The following is a 23,663-nucleotide window of genomic DNA, read 5'->3' as shown; positions in this document are numbered from 1 at the left end:
TGGACAATCCGTGATGCGCACAAAAGTCCAGTAACAGAATACATTCAGGTTCTGATCAGGGGCCGTTCTTCCCAATCGCACCCTTCCAGGTCTCGCTGTCATTGCCCACGTGGGCCTTGAAGTCGCCCAGCAGAATGTCCCAGAGGGGGCACTCTCCTGCACTCCCACTAAGGACTCCAAAAAGGGTGGGTACTCTGAAATGCTGCTTGCCGCAAAAGCACAAACAACATTCAAGACCCTGAAGGAGGAGGGAGGCTACCCTCTCATCCACCGGGGTAAACCCCAACGTACAAGCTCCCAGCCAGGAGGCAATAAGTAAGCCCACACCTGCTTGGCGTCCCTCACCGTGGGCAACTCAAGAAGAGTGGTGCCAGAGCCCAAGCGATGCGTAGGGGCAAGTCTGACTATATCTATTCAGAACTTCTCGACCTCACGCACAAATTCGTGCTCCTTCCCTGGCAAAGAGAAGACATTCCATGTCCCTAGAGCTAGTTTTTGTAACCAGGGATCAGATCGCCCTGGTCCCTGCCTTTGACTACTGCCCAGCTCACATCGCACCCGACCCCTATGGCCCCTCTCACAGGTGGTGAGTCCATGGGAAGGGGGGACCCATGTTACCCTTTCGGGCTGTGCCCGCCCGAGCCCCATGGGTAAAAGGCTCGGCCACCAGACGCTCGCCTTCGAGCCCCACTTCCAGGCCTGGCTCCAGAGTGGGGCCCTGGGGACCCGCGTCCGGGCAAGGGGAACTAAGATCCAATTTTTGTACTCGTCATAGGGGTTCTGGAGTCGTACTTTGCCTGGTCCCTCACCCAGGACCTTTTTGCCATGGGTGACCATACCAGGGGCATGAAGCACCAGACAACTTAGCTCTTAGGATCATCGGGACACACAAACCTCTCCACACGTTAAGGTCCTGGCTCGAGGAGGGACAACTCCACTATAATTTATTAGTTTGTTAACATCATTGTATAATTAGTGTGGCATTCATTACAAAGTAATGGGTACGGTTGGGTTCATGCTTTTTTGTACTGTGAAAACGTGATATTATCCATGCCACTTGGCATCTGTTGAAAGCAACTTAAAGGCTACTTTTAAGCTCAAGTAATTGTTAAAGTAAGTTTCTTTTTCAAGGTAACTAACAATACTCGTCTTTACACAACCCACATCACAGTGTAATTGGTCGAGATTTTTCAGAGACAACTGATAATTTGGCCTCTGTTGACATCAATCAGTTAGGTAGAAAAATGCTCACATTTGGCTTGTTTGTCATTATGCACATGTCCTGCTTTAGTTACTCAAACAGGATAGTTGCTTTTGTTTGCAACGCATGCTTTGTACAGTGGTTTTATTGTGAGCTTGTCGTGTGATTGAAGGAGCCAGTGCTGTCCAAAGAGCAACCAGCATTTCAGTATAGCAGCCATGTCTCTCTCCAAGCTCCCAGTGGTCACATGTGGTGAGTGTTTTCTATATGCAATGTAAAAGTTCATGTTCTCTAAAGCAATTTTAATTCTACACTCTTCTATGTGATTAATATCATTTCCTGGCTATTTTTACATTCAGGGGAACCTTTCGTATTGAGAGGACTGATGGCTCACACTTCGATGTTCGGATTCCTCCTTTCTCCCTGGAGAGTAACAAAGATGATAAAGCCCCCCCTGCAGGCTACACATTTTAACTGCGAGTAGTCGCTCCCACCCTATCATTTACCTCTGCCTTCAGTATCAGAAAAATTAGTTGGTGGAAGGGATGATGATAAGCATTTTCTAGATCTTCCATATGCACACATTTCCTTTTTTTTTTCTCAAGTGCATAAGAATACACTTGTTGCAAGGTTAACTTGATTTGAAGCAGACTCAACCTGAATGGATGTGGGTGGGAAACAAGCATGGAAAACAAATGTTCTGCTGTAGAGCAGATCATTTTTGGCACTGAAAAGCTGAAGTATTGGCCAGGGTGGTAGCCTGCTGAGGTTGTGTTCCGAAAGAGAGCAACTACAGTGGTGCCTCAGATGATTTCGCCATGGTGGTGTTATTCAAAACATAATGCTACAATGTGTTGATTCCTGTTTTCATGTTAACATTTATTCACACTGCTTTTCTGTTCATCTTTGCCTAACTGTTTTTCATGAGGGATGTCTGAGCAGTTTACAAAAGTAAAATGTTCATGCATTACAAGGTTTTTTTCAACATTACCAAAGGAAACAATACATGAAAGTAGATTGTTGCAGACTGATCACCTACCAACTTGCAAATGTGTAAGACGCAGTACCCTCTTTAAAAAGTACTGTCCTCAGTGAAAGTGGCAGCGGTTAACTTCTTAAAATAAATGTCCACAGAAATGGGAAGAGTCACACTGTTTCTTTTGGTTGAATACCTAATACTGAAGTATAAGAATGTGGTGTCAAAATCTAAACGGAATTTCTACCAAAAGTCTCGTTTTTTCCCGTCTGTAACACCTGAAGTGCACCATTGGTGAAGAAGGTGGGGGGCAGTAGCAGTCAAAGTGTTTGTAAAATGGCTATTTTCATCCCTGTAAAAAAAAAAATATTGTCTTGTAGAGAGGGTGTCTCGTTCAGGACACATATTTGACTTTGAAAGACACTTTGAATGAGCCAAAATTACTCTGGGTTCACAAACAAAGTATTCTTTCAGAATTGCCCTTTGATAAGTGAATCTGAAGTCCTATGGTTGGAATACTGTAAATAGGAATGTAACAAAAGGCAAATAAATGTTTTGAAAAATACCCATTTACTGGTGCATTTCAATATGCTTGCACATACTGATTTTTTTTTTTTTTTAATGTTGCCATCAAGTTTGTGAGATCAAGTGCATGTGAGTTGGAATGTAGAAGTACAGAAATGTTAGTAAAATTCAGTAAAAGTACTGATTTTAAAGTTAAAAAAAATCAATTAACATTTATAAATTTGCCAGTGTTTGCATTTTCAAATCACTTCTATTACATTCCTAGGAAATTACAATGTCCCATCACTGATGTGTATTTTGGGAATGGAAGGAGGAAAGGAAACTGACCATCCATTTTCTGATCCACTTATCCTCACAAGAGTCACAGCAGTGCTGGAGTGTATCCCAGCTATCTTTGGGCAGGAGGCAGGGTACACACTGAACTGGTTGCCAGCCAATCGCAGGGCACATATAAACAACAATTTGCACTCACATTCAAACCTAGAGGCGATTTAGGGTTTTCAACTAAACTACCATGCAGGTTTTGGGGACGTGATAGGCGACTGGAGAAAAAACATGCTGGCACGGGGATAACACAAACTCCCTATCAGCAGGGCCAGGATTTGAACCCCAGTCCTCAAACACACACACACAAATCCACAAGCCAGAGAGAAGATGCTAACTCAGCACACAAAGGCAGGAGCAGAGGTTTGAATCCAGGAGCCAGCTCAACTGGCAAGCATGGTAACCAATAGAAGACTGGACTGACAAAAAATATTCTTATTTTATGTTTGTGCGTTTACTGTATTAAAGCAAACAGTACAATATACTGTCAATATTTTGTACCTCCCTGGAAAGGCTACTAGAACAAGGTAAGTTTGTACCCTTCTACTTTTTCCACTATGAACCATAAAATGATCAACATAATGGCAGTGTGGACTAACGTTTATTCAAAATATTGCACATAAAACATTGACATATTTCACGTAAATTAAACTGCTTGCTTTAAAAAGTTTGATTTATTTTTCTTGGTCTTGCCTGGTAACTTGTTGCTAGGCAGAATTCAGAGACCTCAATCATAACTGCCCATCGGGTAATAATTAAATTGGCAATGTTAACCACGCCCACTGCTGTTTGAAAACCAAAACTAGGGACTGGGCACTAGCTAAAGAGTCAGACCCATACGGAGGTCTCCGAATTATGGCGAGGAAATGTGCACATGTACAATTACATTGACACCAGTCACATTACGTTCCTCATGAATTCCGTGAATGCACGATTAGAGCGAGCAGGCAGGTACTCCTCCGCTCTACCACGGGCAGACGCTCAGCCTCTTTGCCTCTCGTAAGCGACATGGCGTTGTTTCCTGTGCCAGGTGACTGGTGAATTTCGCGGCCGGGGGAGGAGCGCAGGAGTGGAACACTGGCGACGAAGTCGTCGGGGAACCGCGGACGTCAACATTGTCATGCCCCGCTCGCTGTACCGCCGTCTTCCTGCGAGTTTCGCTCCAGGAAAGCGGGCTCTGTTTGGGCGGATGAGATGAGATGAGAGCAGAAGCCCAAACGATACGTCGTTCCAGTAGGTAAATCGAGGTGGTGCCGTGTCGTGGTGAAGTTGTGTTCGGGACAGGGGACTGCGGTGGGGTTCAGTGCAGTGCGTCGGTTTGGTGTTAAGCGGCCATGCTGTAGGCAGCCTCTGCCGACCACTTGAGCTGCACAAACTACTTCCTCCTGTTTGGCGTTGTTGTATTGCCTTCTACTCTACGTACGACAATCCCTTGTCCACGCGGATTCAGTGCTTTATAACGCCCTGAAAGTGTCCAGAATAGTTAAGATGTGATCCGCTGCAGGCCCCTTCATGGAAACCACTACCAAGCCTCCCTCTGCATGACTGACTGCCCGCCCAGTGGGATCAATCTTGTTATCCCAGCTCCTCTTCACACAGCACCATGGGCAGCAAACAGACCAAGGGCCACGATGCTGGAGGAGCCAGTCCTCAGCACAGCTGGAGGCGGACCAACTCCAAGGAGCGGGGGGATCTGTTTGCTTCCCTCATGTTGAGGTCAGGGGACAGGCTGAGCCGAGGTGCCACCCCGCCGCCTTACCAGCGCCGGATTGGAATGATCCAAGAGATGATGCTGATGGCCAAGCAGGGAAAACATGACGAGGCCACAGAGATGCTGAGAACTCTACGGCAGGTAACGTCACTTGACTGTTCATTCAAGTTTCTCTTTTAAACTAGGGCCTGGCCTGATCAATCAGTCGTCAATATTAGCCTCTTTCAAATTGGCAAATATTGGCCCATTCGTTGTCAATTTGTACACAGTACAACATAAGAAAAAGATAACATTTGAACAAACAAATAAAAGCCGATTTTTGCATTTTTTTTCTCTCCTTGATGTAAAACAAACACTAAAGGATAAAGTACTCAAATGTTGTTGTGTGCATTATGGGACTCGAAAATTAATTATTCTTTATATTTTTTGTATTTATCGTCAAATTAATCGGATATCTTAATTTCTTTCATACATAGGAATTGACAGTTATTGATAGAGACCTGTTTTTCAAACATAATGTTCGGGTTAGATTTGAACTGTTTTGGCATCTGATAGCAATAAACACAACAACCTAAAAGTACCCATCTTCTTTGCCGCTGATCCTCACGAGGGTCGCGGCAGTGCTGAAGCCTATCCCAGCTGTCAACGGGCAGGAGGCAAGCTACACCCTGAACTGGTTGCCAGCCAATCTTAGGGGACATCGAGACAAACAGCAGCACTCCCAATCACACCTAAGGGCCATTTAGAGCATCCAATTAATGTTGCGTGTTTTTAGGATGTGGGAGGAAACCGGAGTGCCCGGAGTAAAAACCCACGCAGGCACGGGGAGAACATGCAAACTCCACTCAGAACTGTGAGGCCAACGCTTTCCAGCTGAGTCACCGTGCCGCAACCTAAAAGTACCTGTAAAGTGAAAATAAATAGGTCTTATAAATTTGCCACACCGCAAAGAAGAGTTTTATGAAAAGGTCTGCCAAATTTGAATGATTAGATAAATTGCCACTTAAACATTCTCGCTGCTCTCATAGAATGTGGATGTGTCTGCTGAATCAAAGCCATACAAAACGAATTCTGGACACTCTTTGAAGTCACCACATTAGTTAAATCCACGTCACATGGGTTATGCATGCCATATTGTTTCTGTTCCTAGCATTACTTTGCATTAGCCTCAGCTAGTGATTGGATTTTCAGTAGATTTTTGTCGATTTTTGGAAAAATGGTTGGTTGCGTGGCTGTTCCACTCATCCCAGACAAGGTGTGCAGATGCATCGTTTCCTAAAAAAATAAAAAAGTTGATGCCTGTGAAAGGCAAACCTTACTTTAATCAAATATGAACTCAGCCACATGTGCTCATGAATTAGCAACATTCTTTTTGAAGAGAGAAATAATGAAATCATTTTGTCTTAATCACATCATATTTCTTTTATAGTTCACTCTGGCTATGATTATAATCCCACACTTATCATTAAATGAAAATATTGTGGGGCTTCTGCAGAAACTATCCCTTACAAAGCGGCTCAGATAATGGATAGAGTTACTGTATGTTAAGTTTTGAAAATAATTGCGTTGCATTTCATTTCATAGTGATGATATGTCATGCCGGGTGACAGAATACCACCTGTGAAAGTCACTGTCCAGACTTTGTTTTGTACGACTTTGCAGTCAATGTGCTGAAACCATGCCCCGCTCAATTGTTTACTGACAAGAAAATACAACAAAGACTTAAACAAACACACAACAGAAAAAAAAAACTTCATTGTACTTTGTGTAGTCTATTTCTTATGACTGCACAAAACAACATGTTCAAGCTGCAAAAATATATCTGCTTAAGGCCTCCGGTGACTGGACTATATCCCACTGGGTCGTCGTGGGGATTTTCTGGATCTTTCATTCAGCTCCTATCCACGCACTGGCTGCCATGTCTGCCCCCTAATCTCCCAAAACTCTTTTGTCTTCTCTCCATAAAGCGCCTGCACTCATGGCTGCCAACGAGTCGCTCTAAATTGGCAACACCAGCACAAAACCCTGGTTGAGACTTTGGCTGTCAAGTCACACTTAAAAATAAATAAATATAATTCCCCCATCCTTGCTATGCCGGTTTTCCCTGTCTGATGTGGGTGGGCTCATGGCTGACAGAGTGTTCTAAGGCAGCCATGCCAGTGGACTATCCAAAGAGAAGATGCATTTTGGGGGTGTTGGAATACTATCTAGCTAACGGCAGGTTACAAATGAGAAAAACTGAAATGGTGAAAAACAGTAGCTCGGTATATCTCCACAATTGAGCATTACGTCCAGTGGATCTTAGTCTTTGTATGTTTTCAGAAATTATCTTTAAATATGTATAGGAGACGGCATGGTGGAGGCAACTGTAAAGCGTTGGCCTCACAGTTATGAGGACTCGCCTGTGTGGAGTTTGCATGTTTTGCCTGTGCCTGCGTGGGTTTTCTCAGGGCACTCCCCTTTCCTCCCACATCCCAAAAACATGCAACATTAATTGGACACTCTAAATTGCCCGTAGGTGTGATTGTGACTTCACTGTTGTCTGTATCCGTGTGTCCTGCGATTGGCTGGCAACCAGTTCTGGGTGTACCCTGCCTCTTGCCTCTTGACAGCTGGGATAGGTTCCAGCACTCTCACGACCCTTGTGAGCATAAGCGACTAAGAAAATGGATGGAGGGGTATGTATAAGGCATTTAGAAAAAAAGTTTGTATTCACATTACAGGGTCCTTAATGTTGTTCTTGCATCCTGAAATATGTGAAGTCATGTTTATTTGTATAGCCTATAATAATAAAAGAGCCTCAAAAAGTTTCACAGGGCTAGAGTTGGCAAGGACTAATCTAAACCCCTCAATCAAGCAAGGAAAAACTCAAAACCCTATTTGGGGAGGGGAGAAACCTTGAGAAATGACTGCAGCTGGAGGGATCCCCCTTGCAGGATGACCAGGCTCCAATTGATGTTGCGTGTGCAACATTCATCATAAAGTACAGTGCTCTACAGTGTTAATCATGATGACATAAGAATACATTTAATCACACCCAGGCTTCCCAATTAACATGGGTATTTGACTTAAGCCAAACTTTTAATTTAAAAACTTCAACATTTTGTACTGGTGATGCTACTTTTGTGTACACATAGGCTGTTCCGGGCCAAATTTGACACTTGGGGCTCTATATTCTTAGACTGCGCAGCATGCGCTGGAGTCTAAATGGTGGCGGGTCTTGATTTTTGTGCAAGGCCTGGCCTGTTTGCCAATTTGGTCGATGCAGCATGGGTGTGCCCTTGGAGATGCGCTTGGCAGAGTGAGTTTGGTCTACATTTATATGGTTATTCATACCAGTTACTAAGTTGGGGCACGGGGGATCTAAGATGATTTTGAATCTGATCTGTGCACACGGCCCTCCAATGTAAGTGGCGGATGACGGATTTATTTCAACAGCAGGGATTCAACACTCTTAATTATTAAATCCATTCATTGAACGAATTATTAAAATTATCATCATTATTTATATGTGCCCTGGATTGGCTGGCGACCATTAGGGTGCACACTGCCTCTTGCCCAAAGATAGCTGGGTTAGGCTCCACCACACCTGCAAGCCTTTGTGAGGAGAAGCACTTCAGAAAATTGATGGATAGTATATTTCCCAATAAATAGGGTGGATGGGTGGAAACGCACAACTGTTAAATGCGATATAAAGCAATGACGTGTGCGGACACATTTAAGTCGCCATTTGTTATTCACACCAGCTAATCGTGTATTTAATAATCGTATACAGCTAACATACAGTACAATTCTCTAGTCATGCATGGATTTCACCATACTCTTGCACATGTAGAGACAAAGCTTTAAATGATCAGGATTTTTGGGGGCAATCACTGATGAGTTAGTTTAAAAAAAAAAAAAAACTAATCACCAATCCAATCACAAGATAGAGCAATTTCTGTGTTGTGTTGTGTGATACTGAGTATCTTCAAAAATATTTTGTCATGTCATACATTGTAATCGGGCAGGTCAAACCAACATTACAGAAATCATGGATGCTAACTTACTTTAATTAAATTACTGTACTGTAATTAAAGTACTTCATACACACCAAAACTTTAGAGCATAGTTCTACAGAATGCTGGCATTTTTACACTTATGCAACCATTAGTGCTAGCACTCGCTTGCTAGGCTAATGAGCCATATCTTATTAAAAGTATGTAAACATACCTATAAATAAACAATCTAAAGTCGATATTTTGACTTTTTGTGAAGCTAAGATTGCTGTTTAAAAAAATTACATCTTTTTTGGGATGTCATCAACTCATATGTTGGTTTGAAGACTAAAATAATAACTCAGTGCAAGAGTGTAACCCACAATTCAACTTGGATGCTATCTCAATGTTGTAATAGATAAGACTTCCACATATCGTGAAAGCTCAATATAATGTTATTGCAAGAGTTGCACTGAAGTGATTTGGCCTTTTATTTTAAAGCTAAGACACTTTTGTTCGGTGGCGCCTTTGGGCACAAGGACATCTTTGTGTTCTTTGTTGGATTTCACTACTTTGTTGGTTTTCGCAACTTTCTTCTTCGGGGTTGGTAAACTGTAGGCATTGAAACTGCAAAAGGAAACTTTTAAATTTCAAGGATTCTGGGAGAACCGGAATCTTAGTCCTGGTTCAAATCACTGACGCCCAGCCCAACTGCTTGACGACTTACACCAAGCGCAGCGTTGGACTTGCACTAGTCATGAAAAAAGCCCAACAAGTTAGGGGCTGGGTCTATCTCAACTGTGTTTCTATCTCATTGACAACCAAAAAAAGGCTGCACTGAAGCACGTTAACAGTCTCTCAGATGAATTGAGGTGTTACTTCTTACGAGATCCACGCTAGTTGCCTGCATACTATTAAAGAACTTGTGTTCTGTCGAGAAAGCGTCTTTAACTATGGTTAGCCATGTGCTCAATCTAGTTGATTAAATAAATTCACTCACGGTTTCCAGAATACAAAGTGCACCCACTAGTCTTTGATGACATGCATGCAGTTGAAGGGCGGGTGCAAGTTCCACAAATACACATTTAACTTTGTGGTTATTGTTGTTGACTAAGCTATATTGTGATGAGCATCATGGACACAGATTTTAGTGTTGGAAAAATGGCCCCATGACTAATTTAACTAAGAGTATTCTCGTTGATGTTGGAAGAGAAAAGAAAGGGCCTTTCCCGATCCCTCTTATAATGTTAGGATTTTGCCAAAATGTTTTGGTCTGAGGTAATGTTAAAAAAAAGACTCCCATAGGACACAAGGGTATAGCTCAAACCTTATTGACATTATCAGTTATTGACTTATTGATGATGGTGATGATGACTAGATTAATTAAAAACTGTCTCAATACATTTGTCCGTAAAGTATTTTGGTCTTTCTGACTTGATTGGCTAAAGGAGTATTTGAGGTGTCCCTCGTTGGGCTTTTGCCTCACCAGAAGTGTCTCTGGTCAGCTTGACTGGAACCGATTTCCAGCCTCTCCTTATTAGCAGACCTTTTCACTGCATGGCTGCTTGTTGCTGTTGTTGTTAAAGAAATTTTTGACAACTCATGTGGAGACTGAACGCATCTGTTGTGCCAAGAAACAAACACAGGAAAATAAAAGAACATAATTTGAACTGTCATTTCTCAATCACTCGGCTCGAGTCTGCTACCTTGTCAACACTGGTTTAGTTTTTCTAGGGTATTCGGACACCTAGAATTCGATTGAAAACCAAGGCAATTTTTCTTCAGATTTTTGGGTCCCAAATCAAATTGTTCAACCGCTGAGACGTTCAACCGCCGAGACGTTCAAACGCCGAGGTTCCACTGGGGATACGTTTTTCACCTTCTCTGCAGTATGAGAGTTCAAATTATGTTCTTTTTTTCCCGTTTGTTTCTTGCCAGATAAACACCAGATGCATTCAGTATCCACAGGGGTTTTCCCACATAGAGCAAAAATAAATTCACCCATTCGGCTTCAAAACTAATGGTAAGTATAACAACTCACCATAATGCATAATCAGTGTGGGGCCTGGGCTTTTTCTTATTTCCAATTTGCGCTGTAATTTTGTCTTCGTTGTCATTCACTGCAGAGAATCCCGCTTCACAAAGATTTCACTTCAGAGAAGCCTGCTTCACAAATATAGGATGTTGGAAATAGTAACAGGGGGCTCAGTTAATCTTTTTTTCTTATTAAAAAAAAAAACTCACGGCCATGGCCTTGGCTCTGCCACTGCTCTGGGCGGAACCACCTCTGACAGTTGTCACACAGCTGTTGTTCATTTGACGATAATTAGACCAGGCATTTAGGGTTGGAATTTGTCACTGGCATTTGCCACTTCGTTGCGTATACTTCACCACATCCTGGGACACTCTGCTACTGTGCATAAGTTAGAGCCATCCTTAGTCACAATGATTCTGTGCCCCTTTAGTTTGACCACGTTTTGTCACGTTTCCTAGTTTGCCTCATAGTCATCAGACCCTGTTTCATGTTTTTGGATCTTCTTTTTAGCCTCACGCTTTTGTGCCTCTGCCTTGTTTTGGACTGCCTTTTGGTATCTACCTGTTTTTGGAATAAAACCACTCTGATCATTATGCCGTTGCCTGGACGTCATGCATTTGAGTCCACCCACAAGCTGCTGGTTCATGACAGAACGAACTGGCTAGTACAGGGCCCCGCATGGAAGACGCAGCGTTGCCGGCCACGACACCGGGCATGCCGCCGGGCACGCTGCCTGCCTGGGGACTCCTATCCAGTGTCATGCTCCTGGCATCTACCCGGGCTGGGTGTGGTCAGCCAATTAGTCGACACACACTTGCACCCTGCTTCGGCTGATTACACCCAGTACTTATAGGACACGGGGGACAACTAGTCCTCAGCCAGATCGTTGATTCCCATGCCTCGTTCCCGCACTCCCGTATACCTGACCTACCGTGTACCGACCCTCGCCTGTTCCCTGACCATCCTAGTTAGCCTGCCACTTCTGATACTGCTGCTTTTCCTGACTGACTCGCTGATCATTGACCACGGACTGTATAAAGGCTTTCTGTACTCTACCTGCTTGCCTCTGGAGTCGTGCATTTGGGTCCGCCCTCGAGCCCCGGTCGTGACATCCAGGTGGGCTCCGTTGTTGTCCTCGCGTCCCCGCGTCATCTGCACCACTCTGGTGGCCTGATTATGTTCCTACCACGACCCGCTCGCCACCACATATTTTGTTGGAGTCAGATTTTTCGGATTACAAGGAAGATCTGAATTTACACGAATGGCTGCCGGATTCCGACTCAGACAATGAGTTGAATTTTCTCCCCCGGTAATGAGTCTCAGTTAGTATGGTTCGCAGTTCCACGCTTCCAGCCCCCGAGTGCCTTTGCCTTGTGCGCCCAAGTCCTCTTCCTCTAATCCTTTCGGGGGGACCTGTTTGGACATCCATCTGGCCCCTCTACGTGGGAGCCAGAGGAGACGCCCAAGTTGGGTGCCACCTTGTTCCTTCCACTATTCTGCGACCAAACCACAGCCGACATCCGCCCACGCTTCGCCCGCGTCCGAACCACAGCTCATTTCCGTTCACAACTCGTCAGTGATCAAGCCACAGCAGACTATCGCCCACTCTAACGTGTAGAATGCTGCTTGGCCCTATGTTTTGGAAATTTGCTTGGATAGCAGCATATATAATTCTTTGTGTGTTGTTACATATTTGGCCAATAAAGAGGATTTTGATTCTTTATATCAGGGCTCAGCAACCTTTTTGAGGCTGAGGGCTACTTCGTGAGCACCAAACATATGAAGGGCTACGTGACCTGTTTGCAGCAAATTTCAGACTCTGTTCATTACACGTTCATAAAACATTTTCGTTTTAATTTATTGTAGAAAATGACATTACAGGTATTTTAAATTTTTAATTCACGTAAGCATGTCAGATTCAAAATTTAAAGCAAAAATAATAGTAACGATTTGTGCCCTATGGTATTTTTACAACATACTTTGCAGGCGCCTTATATGGTCCCCGCGGGCTACCATACACCCGCAGGCACCGTGTTGGTGACCCTTGCTTTATATATTTCCTCCTAAAACATGCAAGGTAGGTTGATTGAAGACGATGACCTAACACGCTAAGTTGTCTGTAGGTGTAAATGTGAGTGTGAATGGTTGTTTGTGTGTTTGTTTGTTTCTATGTACCTTGCAGTTGACTGGTGACCAGTTCAAGGTGTACCCTGCCTGTCGCATGTAGATAGCTGTGATAGGCTCCAGCTGACCCTTGTGCTTATAAGTGTGAAGGAAAATGGATGGATGTTTGTGTATAAAGTAGGCGGAACGGTGGACGACTGGTGAGAGCGTCTGCCTCATAGTGCTGAGGACCGGGGTTAAAATCCCTGTGTGGAGTTTACATGTTCTCTCCTCGGTTTTCTGAGTTTTACCCAAGTATTCTGGTTTCCCCCCACATCCCAAAAACATGCATTAATTGAAGATTCTAAAGTGGCCTTAGGTGTGATCGTGAGAGCGAATGGTTGTTTGTCTCCATGTGCCCTGCGATGGGCTGTCAACCAATTCTTGGTGTACCCTGCCATCCTGCTTGAAGATAGCTGGGACAGGCTCCAGCATTCCGCTGACCCTTTTGAGGATGAGCGGCTCAGAAAATGGATGTGTGTCCACACAAAGTGGAACCTCAAAAAAAAACCTGAAAAAATAACAAAAAATCTCGAAGCACTCGCAAAGTTGCATGCTCACACTATGAGCACAAACTCAGGAAACTGGAAAAGACCGAGAGGTTGCAGTGCTTGCGAAAAACACTGTCTCTGTTTGAATCCCCACCTCCCCCCCACACACACACCTTTTTTTTTTTTTTTTTTAAATACAAAGCACTGATTTAAAGGTGAAATCTGCATGTTTACATAAACTTGTTTCATGATCCTTGTATTTCTCCCTAGGAACTCCATTGAATGGTTTCTCATTCAATCAACCTTATAGGCTTGGGAGACCAAGTTTTACTGGCCAACTTTGCCCAACAACAGCATGCAAACATGACTATTATTGCTCCTAAAATATATATTTTGCAAGTTTTACAAATGTCCCCATGCAGTATTTCAATGTAACATTACTCCAGAAATAGAAACTGACAGCACATCGGACAATAAGAGAGAGTGCTGTAGTTTTCCTGGCATGTTGATCTTTTGTCCCTGATGGATTACTCACAGTTATTCCCGGAGAGGCCGGATTACAGATCGGAAATTTCTGTGAGTTTTATGAGCTCCAAAAAACAAAATTACCAACGAGGTGGGATTACACTTTAATACTGTGTTGTCACACATGATAGACAGGGACATGTTCTTCCATGTGGCCCCAGGTTTGTGTGTAAAAAAGATATAAAAGATAAGAAAACTCATGTGAGGAAGTAAAGTAAATGTGAAAACGCAGTGATTCTTCACTAGTTACTAGGTTCCCTCCTATGTTGCCCAGAAACAATGGCGATCAGTGCAGACCTGAGGCTAAGTAGACACTGATTAATCATGAACAGCTTTGGTGGCAACTAATGATGAGGCGACCTTCTTAATCATGGCCCAGCGATGGAGCTCGAGCTAGCATCTATACGCCACCTCCCTCTGGGAGGGCTCAAGCATGAACCATAACATCCGCTTCCATGGGAACATCCAGCTTTAAGTTTAAACCCCCTCAGTGTTTGCCCCAGTGGGCCCTTGTTTGCTGTAAACAATAACAACTACTTTTGGATTTTTAATGCTGTGCTGTGTCATGCAAGCTACTGTATTGGCATCCCATAGTAAACCAAGCAAAAGTATGATTTCATTTATTATTATTCAGGGAGTGGAAATGTACACAAACTTGCAGATTATACAGGTATTAATTTTATCCTGTTCAAACAGTTCACCGACCCTTCTTGTGCTTCTTCTTCTCCTCCTCCTCCTCCTCCTCCTCCTCCTCCTCCTTTCGGCTTGTCCCGTGAGGAGTCACCACAGCATGTCATCATTTTCCATCTAAGCCTATCTCATGCATCTTCCTCTCTAACCCACTGCCCTCATGTCTTCTCTCACAACATCCATCAACCTTTTCTTTGGTGTCCTCTCTCTCTCTTTTGCCTGGCAGCTCCATCCTCAGCACCCTTCTACCAATATACTCACTCTCTCGTCTCTGGACATGTCCAAATCATCAAAGTCCACAGCCACCTCTCCAAATTGCTTCCATACCTCCACCGGGTAAGTCATCAGGACCAACTGCCTTTCCATTTTTCATCCTTTGTAGTGGCTTTCGAAATTACCCCCTTGCTAATCATTGCCACTTCCCGGTCCTTCACACTTGCCTCGTCTACTCTTCCTTCGCTCTCATTTTCTTCATTCATCAACTTCTCAAAGTATTCTTTCCATCTATTCAGCAAACTACTGGCACCAGTCAAAACATTTCCATCTCTGTCCTTAGTCACCCTTACCTGCTGGACATCCTTCCCATCTCTATCCCACTGTCTGGCCATCCTGTAGAGATCCCTTTTCTCCTTTTGTGTCCAACCTGGTGTAGATGTTGTCATATGCCTCTTGTATAGCCTTTGCCACCTCTACCTTTGCCCTATGTTGCATCTCAATATATTCCTTTTGGCTCTCCTCAGTCCTCTCACTGTCCAACTTCTTCTTCGCTAATCTCTTTCCTTGTATGAATTCCTGTATTTTGGTATTCCACCAGCAGGTCTCCTTCTCCCCTTTCCTACCAGAAGACGTACCAAGTACTCTGCTGCCTGTCTCTCATGACCTTGGCTGTAGTTATCCAGTCTTCCGGGAGCTCCTCCTGTCCATTGAGAACCTGTCTCACCTCTTTCCAGAAGGTCCCACAGCATTCTTCCTTTTTCAGCTTGCACCACCTTCTCTGCTCTACCTTTGTCTTATTTTTCCTCCCCACCAACAGTCATCCTGCCAACCACCATCCTGTGTTGTCGAGCTACACTTCCCTACCACTACTTTGCAGTCAGTAACCTCCTTCAGATTACATCGCCTGCACAGAATATAATCCAAATGCGTGTGTCTGGCTGCACTCTTGTAGGTCACTATATGTTCCTGCCTCTTCTGGAAAAAAAGTGTTCACTACTGCCATTTCCATTCTTTTTGTAAAGTCTACCACCATCTGTCCCTCAAAGTTCCTTTCTTGGCTGCCGTGCTTACCCATTGTTTCTCCATCGCCCCCATTTCCTTCACCAACATGTTCACCAATCACAACTCTCTCTCTGTCTGGGATGCTCAGAACATCGAGTTCCTTCCAGAATTTCATAATAAACCATATAAAAAAAAAGTCACTGTTACGATAGACTTTTAACACAATGAAAGCTTTCAGAACACACTGAAACCTTTTAAAACTCACTTTTTTCTTTACCCTTGTTCCTTGTTTGTTTCTTATGCTAGCTCTTCAAGTGAGTTTGTTTCAACCAGTTTATTTTTCACTCCCAGTTGAGATTTGGTGTAAAACTGATACATAAAAGAAAATTAAATATTATGTATCGATCCATTCATCATCCAACCCGCTTACCCTCACAAGGGTCATGGGAAAACTGGAGCCTATCCCAGGTAGCTTCAGCCAAAACCTAACCCTACACCATGAACTGGTTGCCAGCATATCGCAGTGCAAATAGAGACAGATAACAGCCGCACTCACGATCACACCGAAGGGCAATTTAGAGTCTCTATTTAATATTGCATGTTTTTTGTGATGTTGGGGAAACCGGAGTGCCTGGAGAAAACCCACGCAGGCACTGGGAAAACATGCAAACTCCACACACGTCTGGTCGGGATTGAACAATGGCCCTCAGAACTATGAGGCAAACGCTTCACAGCTACACCACTGTGCCGCCCACAATGAAGGCATTTAACTCTTAATTTGGAATTGTCTCCATACTGTAAAACAAAACAAAAAAAAAAAACATGAAAAAAATCTGCCTGAAACGGTGATATAGTAGGGGTTCACTTTAAATATTTTGTAAAATGCTGAAAAATCCAAAAATTCAAAAAAATGTAAAATTTGTACCAAATTTGTTCTTCAAATTGATTTTGAATTGTGTACTTATTGTGCATACTTAAGTATTAAGTTTGTTGTTGGTTTTCAAGACCCACAGCTCGTGCCCATAGGTGAGGGTAGGAACGTAGATCGACAGGTAAATTGAGAGCTTCGCCTATCGACTTATCTCCCTCTTTACTACAATGGACTGATACAAAGTCCGTATCACTGCAGACGCTGTACCAATCAATCTGTCGGTCTCCTGCTCCATTCTTCCCTCACTCGTGAACAACACCCCAAGTTACTGTCATGTACCAGCGGCACGGGGGCGTACCCAGATGCAGGACTACCAGTCAACAGCAAAATGTTCAGAGTGGCTTTATTCCAGAAACAGGTCAATACCAGGTGTAGGACTCCGAGAAGGCAGAGGCACACAATCGTTAAACTAGAGGCGGGGTCCAAAAGTATGAAACAAGGTCTGATGACTATGAGGCAAACTAAGAAACGTGACAAGATGTGGTCAAACTAAAGGGCACAGAATTGCTGTGACTAATGATTGCTCTAACATACGCATACTATCAGAATGTCCCTGAATGCAGTGAAGCATGCGCAACGATCTGGCAAATGCCGATGACACACTTACCACTTAAATACTTAATTCATTAGTATCCCAAATGTGACACAGCTGACAGCTGTCCGAAGTGGAACCGCCCAGAGCAGTGACCTGGCCATGCCCCTCACAGGAAGCACCGCCCACGACAGACAGCTACTTGAACTCCTCCACATGGGGCAGGATATCCTACCCAGAGAGAGCACGCCACCCTTTTCCGACTGAGGACCATGGTCTCAGATTTGGAGGTCCTGATTCTCATCTCTGCCGCTTCACACTCTGCTATGAAACGCTCCAGTGAGAGCTGGAGATCACGGCTTGGTGAAGCCAACAGAACCACATCATCTGCAAAGGGCAGAGATGAGGCCACCAAACCGGACACACTCTTTGCCTCGGCTACATCTAAAGATTCTGTCCATAAAAGAGGAGCCTTGGCGGAGTCCAATTCTCACTGGAAACGAGTCCGACTTATTGCCAGCAATGCGGACCAAACTCTGACAGCGGTCGTACAGAGACCGAACAGCTTGTATCAGGAGATTTGGTACGCCATACTCCCGAAGAACCTCCCACAGGACTCCCCGAGGGACACGGTCGAATGTCTTCTCCCAGTCCACAAAACACATGTAGACTGGTTGGGCGAACTCCCATGCACTCTTGAGGATCCAACCGAGGCTGTGGAGCTGGTCCACTGTTCCACGGCCAGGACGAAAAAAACATTGCTCCTCCTGAATTGGAGTTTCGACTTCCTGATGGACCTTCCTCTCCAGTATCTCTGAATAGACCTTACCAGCGAGGCTGAGGAGTGTGATCCCCCTCTAGTTGCAACACATACTCCGGTCATCCTTCTTAAAAAGGGCACCACCAGTCCAGTCTAACAATCCAGAGGCACTGTCCCGGATGTCTCCCCGATGTTGCAGAGGCATGTCAACCGGAACAGCCCCACAACATCCAGAGCCAATAGGAACTCTGGGCGAATCTCATCCACCCCCCGGGAGCCCTACAACCAAGGAGCTTGACCACCAAAACTGCAATCTACATATCTATCTACATATCAGCTTCCTCGGGTGTCCCACAGGCCAAAAATGGCCGATAGGACTCCTTCTTTAGCTTGACAGCATCCCTCACTGTTGGTGTCCACGAACGTGTTCGCGGGTTGCCGCCACGACAGGCAGCCACCACCTGACAGCCGCAGACTCGGTCGGCTGCCTCAACAATGGAGGCGCGGAACATCGTCCACTTGGACTCAATGTCCCCCGCCTCCTCCTGGATGTGAGCAAAATTCTTTCGGAGGTGGGAGTTGAAATTCCTTCTGACAGGGGAATCTTCCAGCCGTTCCTAGCAAACCCTCACAATACATTTGGGCTTGCCACGTCGGACGGGCATCTTCCCCACCATCGGAGCCAACTCACCACCGGGTGGTGATCAGTTGACAGCTCCGCCCCTCCTTTCACCTCAGTGTCCAAGACATGGGGTCACAAGTCTGATGACACGACCACAAAGTCAATTATCGAACTGCGACCTAGGGTGTCCTGATTCAGATGCCTCCCGGACGCCTCTGTGGTGAGGTCTTCCGGGCATGTCCCAATGGAAAGAGACCCCCGGGACGACCTAGGACACGCTGGAGAGACTGTCTCTCAGCTGGCTTGGGATTGCCTCGGGATCCCTCCGGAAGAGCTGCAAGAAGTGGCCGGGGAAAGGGAAGTCTGGGTATCCCTGATAAAGCTACTTCCCCCGCGACCCGACCCGAAAAAGCAGTAGAAAATGTGTGGATGGATGGATGGATGGATGGATGGATGGATGGATGGATGGGTTGTTGGTTGTTGAAGGTTGTGGCTCAGTGTTGAATTGATTGTCAGCTCGACTTTACTACTTCACAATGATGGTTCATGGTTGATATCGATGAATCATCAATTATGTGCTTTGGCATTAACAATACACCTTACTTCACCCAATAGGTGTTTGATCCGTGCAGCAAATGAGCAAAGGTGCCCCAGACATGGAAATTTATTATTAAAAATGAGACCTTTTGCACAGTGACTTGCAGGGGAAAAAAAAAAATATATATATATATATAGATATAACAAAAGCACAAATCCTATCCACATCCATTTCACGAACAGCCTAAATCCCATTGTCAACCATGAATAGCCAATTCACAAAATGCCTTCCCTTAACAAAGAAAAGTTCAAGATTATACTGTAGCATCTGATTAGATGATAAAACAAGGACGAGTGACTGATCTTTTCTGTAAAACTCAACAGGTGAACGATGCCAAAATAAAGCTATCTAGCAGGTGTTTCCCACAAGATTCAGCTCGCAGACAGGAAGCTCTTCTTCCTCCTTCCTGGCACCCCACAGCCCTCCTACTCACTCATCCAATCACAAATCACACTCAGACACTTTCACTGCCTCACAGTCGGAACAAAAAAAACGCCAGCATGAATCTATGCAATACAATCAGTAACAGGGTAACTACAATACATATACATTAGTGCAAAGCATTCCCTCCTCCTGTGATTCTTCTTCTTTTCTTTATCGCTTATCTTCACAACGGTCGCAGAAGTTTTGGAGCCAATCCCATTTATCTTTGAGCAGGAGGCGGGGTACACCCTGAACTGGTTGCCAGCCAATCGCAGGGCAGATTGAACAAACAACCATTTGGACTCACATTCACACCTGCAGGCAATTTAGAGTCTTCAATTAATTTACTATGCTTGTTTTGGGAATGTGGAAGGAAACCAGAGTGCCTGGAGAAACCCACGCAGACATGGGGAGAACATGCATACTCCACACAATCTACGCTTAAACCAGTTGTCCTCAGTGCCACCCCTCTTGTGATTTGTTTTTGTTTTAAATTATACTGTAAAACATAGTGTCCCTGCAGTCGTGTTACGTGACTTGTACTTCGAGTGTTATAAGTTATGACTGTCTACAAGGGAGTGCAGGTGTCTGAATGTGGTTAGAAGAGCAAATTGAGGGGTGGGGCAACTCCACCCAGGGACATCAGCGAGCATATGTCTATGGTAGGTTGTTGACAACTCATTAGACTTGATTAATTGGATTTGGCTCGTCATGTTAACATTGACTTCAAAATAAAGATGAAGTCCTTCATCTTGTAGCTGTGGCGTACAAGTACACTAACAATTCTTTTGTGAATTTTACAATCTCCCCTTTCTGTGTTTCTGTCGCAGAAGAAAGGCAGATTGAACATGGTACTGTGTGTGTTGCGGAGTCAACATGTTACTGTGTATTACTGATTGATTCTGCTTGGTGTTAATAATTCATAACGTCTACCATGTGGACATTTTTCCAGCTTCTGGCTCGCCAAAAGTAACAATGTTACCTGATGTTAGTAGAGAGACTGTGGAAAGCAGGTTTGACCTTCATTATGAAGTACTATGCATTGCAGGTGGTGATGATCAAGAAAAAAAAAACATCCAACTCCTTTTCATCCTGGTTAAGGACGCTAGGGAATCTTTCCCACACATTCATAAAATGATCACAATGCGCAGACATCACTGACAGCTACACTACATTTGATTACATTATCCATCCACCCATTATACAAGCCGCTTATCCTCACAAGGATCACCGGAGTGCTGGAGCCTATCCCAGGTGTCACCAGGCAGGAGGCAGGGTACACCCTGAACTGGTTGCCAGCCAAATGCAGGGCACATAAAAACAACCGACCACACGTACTCACAATGACACTTAAGGGCAATTTAGATTCCCCAATTGATGCATCTTTGTGGAAATGTGGGAGGAAACTGGAGTGCCCGGACAAAACCCACACAGGGAAGTGGCTGGGTTAACCATCAATGCCACCTCCCCATCTTCGTTGTTATCATCAGAGAAAGACTAATTCTTCTATTCGTAATAATCTAATATTGTCTATGGTAGATTACATTGATAAGGATAAAATTACGTCAGTGTGTGATCTTTCGTTAAGATCATGTGGTGCATTATCCGATTTCTACTGTTAACTGGTCTTTCTCTATCATTCCTCATGTTCCATGGCTCAAAATAAAAAAAAAACATCTTTGATGAGCAGTTATGCTAATCATTTTTTTATTTGAGGAGTAACTTTCTAATTTTGAAGAGCAATATTTGGTCAGGGATCCGAGACAGGGGTTATATTAAATAATAGAAATACCACGAATGAACGGGAGAGTTCAATGTAGGGCTGCAGCTACTGAATATTTTATTACTTGAGTATCCTACTGAAAATACTGTTGAACAAACGTATTTGGATAAACAAGAGCAATTGTGAATACAAATTTGAAAGCAGTACCTCTCAGTTAAGAATGTACGGCTAATTGGTTTTCAATTAACCTACCGTGCGTGTTTTGGGGATGTTGGAGGAAACCAGAATGCCTGGAGAAAACCCACGCAGGCATTAGGAGAACATACATACTCCACACAAAAATTGTAGGAAGTCATACAAGGAAAGAGATTAGCAAAGAAGTGGGACACTGAGAGGACTGAGGAGAGGCGAAAGTAGTACATTGAGATGCGATGTAGGGCAAAGGTAGATGTGGCGAAGGCTCAACAAGAGGCATATGACGACATGTACACCAGGTTAGATACGAAAGAAGGAGAAAAGGATCCCTACAGGTTGGCCAGAGAGATAGAGATGGGAATTAAGGATGTGCAGCAGGTTAGGGTGATTAAGGATAGAGATGGAAATGTGTTGACTGGTGCCAGTAGTGTGCTAAATAGATGGAAAGAATACTTTGAGAAGTTGATGAATGAAGAAAGTGAGAGAGAAGGAAGAGTAGAAGAGGCAAGTGTGAAGGACCAGGAAGCGGCAATGATTAGTAAGGGGGAAGTTAGAAAGGCACTACAAAGGATGAAAAATGGAAAGGGAGTTGGTCCTAATGACATACCTGTAGAGGTATGGAAACAATTTGGAGAGGTGGCTGTGGAGTTTTTCTTTTCGATGCCTGAATAATGGAGGAAAGGTGTTCGAGTTCCCGTTTTTAAGAACAAATGTGATTTGAAGAGCTGTGGGAACTATAGAAGAATAAAGTTGATGAGCCACACAATGAAGTTATGGGAAAGAGTAGTGGAGGCTAGACTCAGGAGAGAAGTAAGTATCTGCGAGCGACAGTATAGGTTCATGCCTAGAAAAAGTACCACAGATGCATTATTTGCCTTGAGGTTGCTAGTGGAAAAATACAGAGAAGATCAGAAGGAGCTACATTGTGTCTTTGTGGATCTAGAGAAAGCCTATGACAGAGAACCAAGAGCGGAACTGTGGTACTGCATGCGTAAATCTGGTGTGGCGGAGAAATATGCCAGAATAGTAGAAGACATGTTTGAGGGCAGTAGAACAATAGTGAGATGTGACAGAAGAATTTGAAGGTCTACCGACACCTATGGCATGATCTTTAGTATGTTTTTAATTTTAAAAAAAAATGTCAGCCATAATGAACCAATCCGTTTTTTCACCACACGTCATGATGTTGTCCTATATGGATTTTTTTTTCATCTCCCGCCATGAAAATACTCTTGAGGCATTCGTTTTGGAGAAGAAGCAAGAAGTAACGTTTTTTCCAGACGCCCACACTGGCGGGTTCGTGTGTTTATACCAGTTTTACCGGGTGCAAAGCAGCCTTTTTTTCCCGTGTGTGCTAAAATGCCATCTCGTTGTATTGCTGGATATTGCTCAAACACTCTAGAGGATGGATTCACTGTTCACACATTTCCAAAAGACCCGGTTCATCCTAAAATATGGATTGCACAGGTGCCAAGGATGAGAGGTTCTTGGGTTCCAAATGACATGTGTATAGAGCTATTAAAACAAATAATAGTTGGGGTGGTGGAAATAATCCTCGCAGACGTAACAAAAGATCCGCGTCGTAATAACTTAATAAAGTACGTAAGCCAGGAGTGCTTAGTGTGTCGAGGTGCACGGCCGCGGCGTTGTCCTCGCTCGTGGCCGCGGCGTTGTCGTGGATCAGGCGGGGAGGTGGTTCTGGCCTTATGTGGGAGGAGAAAGGAGCCCCTACCGGCCAGTTACTTCACCCGGCATGGGTCCTCCTGAGTATGCTACATACTGTCGGGGAGTCTGTTGTTAGAAGTGATCCGCATATCATCTAAATATGGCTCGAAACGATAGGTTAATATTGCCCCGATCACTTCACTCGATTGTTAAGTGTCAGAAGGGGCGTCGGAAAAATCCGAAAATATCTGTTGTCCGTCTCCCATAACAGGTGGCACAGCGTCTTCTCATTACCGACTGTCCCAGTGTGATAATATTATGTTATTTTTCACAACATGTATGTATAGGGTAGACCTTTACAGTGGAGGTGGGACTGCA

At 44.2% G+C, this 23,663-nt stretch overlaps 2 protein-coding genes across 7 annotated transcripts in view; both read left to right on the top strand.

The window, feature by feature from the left end:
- Window positions 1-2,742, top strand: part of poldip2 (polymerase (DNA-directed), delta interacting protein 2) — a 29,220-nt gene extending 26,478 nt beyond the window's left edge. For both annotated transcript variants that reach the window (XM_061827922.1, XM_061827921.1), the window contains exons 10-11: window positions 1,374-1,453; window positions 1,561-2,742. In XM_061827922.1, coding sequence (XP_061683906.1) covers window positions 1,374-1,453; window positions 1,561-1,675 — 195 coding nt within the window. In that variant the 3' untranslated portion in view covers window positions 1,676-2,742. The remainder of the gene's footprint in view (window positions 1-1,373; window positions 1,454-1,560) is intronic.
- A 651-nt stretch (window positions 2,743-3,393) lies between these two features.
- lrrc75a (leucine rich repeat containing 75A) overlaps window positions 3,394-23,663 on the top strand; it is a 60,944-nt gene continuing 40,674 nt past the window's right edge. Inside the window, exons 1-3 of one of the 5 annotated variants that reach the window (XM_061827329.1) lie at window positions 3,394-3,977; window positions 4,057-4,263; window positions 4,626-4,878. In XM_061827329.1, coding sequence (XP_061683313.1) covers window positions 4,226-4,263; window positions 4,626-4,878 — 291 coding nt within the window. In that variant the 5' untranslated portion in view covers window positions 3,394-3,977; window positions 4,057-4,225. Of the gene's footprint in view, window positions 4,264-4,530; window positions 4,879-23,663 lie in introns of all 5 variants that reach the window. The other 4 variants (XR_009796070.1, XM_061827332.1, XM_061827331.1 and 1 more) reach the window with 4 other exon arrangements.

This window comes from Syngnathoides biaculeatus, chromosome 8 (genome assembly GCF_019802595.1).
Source record: "Syngnathoides biaculeatus isolate LvHL_M chromosome 8, ASM1980259v1, whole genome shotgun sequence".
In the NCBI taxonomy this organism is placed as follows: Eukaryota; Metazoa; Chordata; class Actinopteri; order Syngnathiformes; family Syngnathidae; genus Syngnathoides; species Syngnathoides biaculeatus.
The sequence above is the reverse complement of the archived record's forward strand: the minus strand, read 5'-3'. Positions and strand labels throughout refer to the sequence as shown.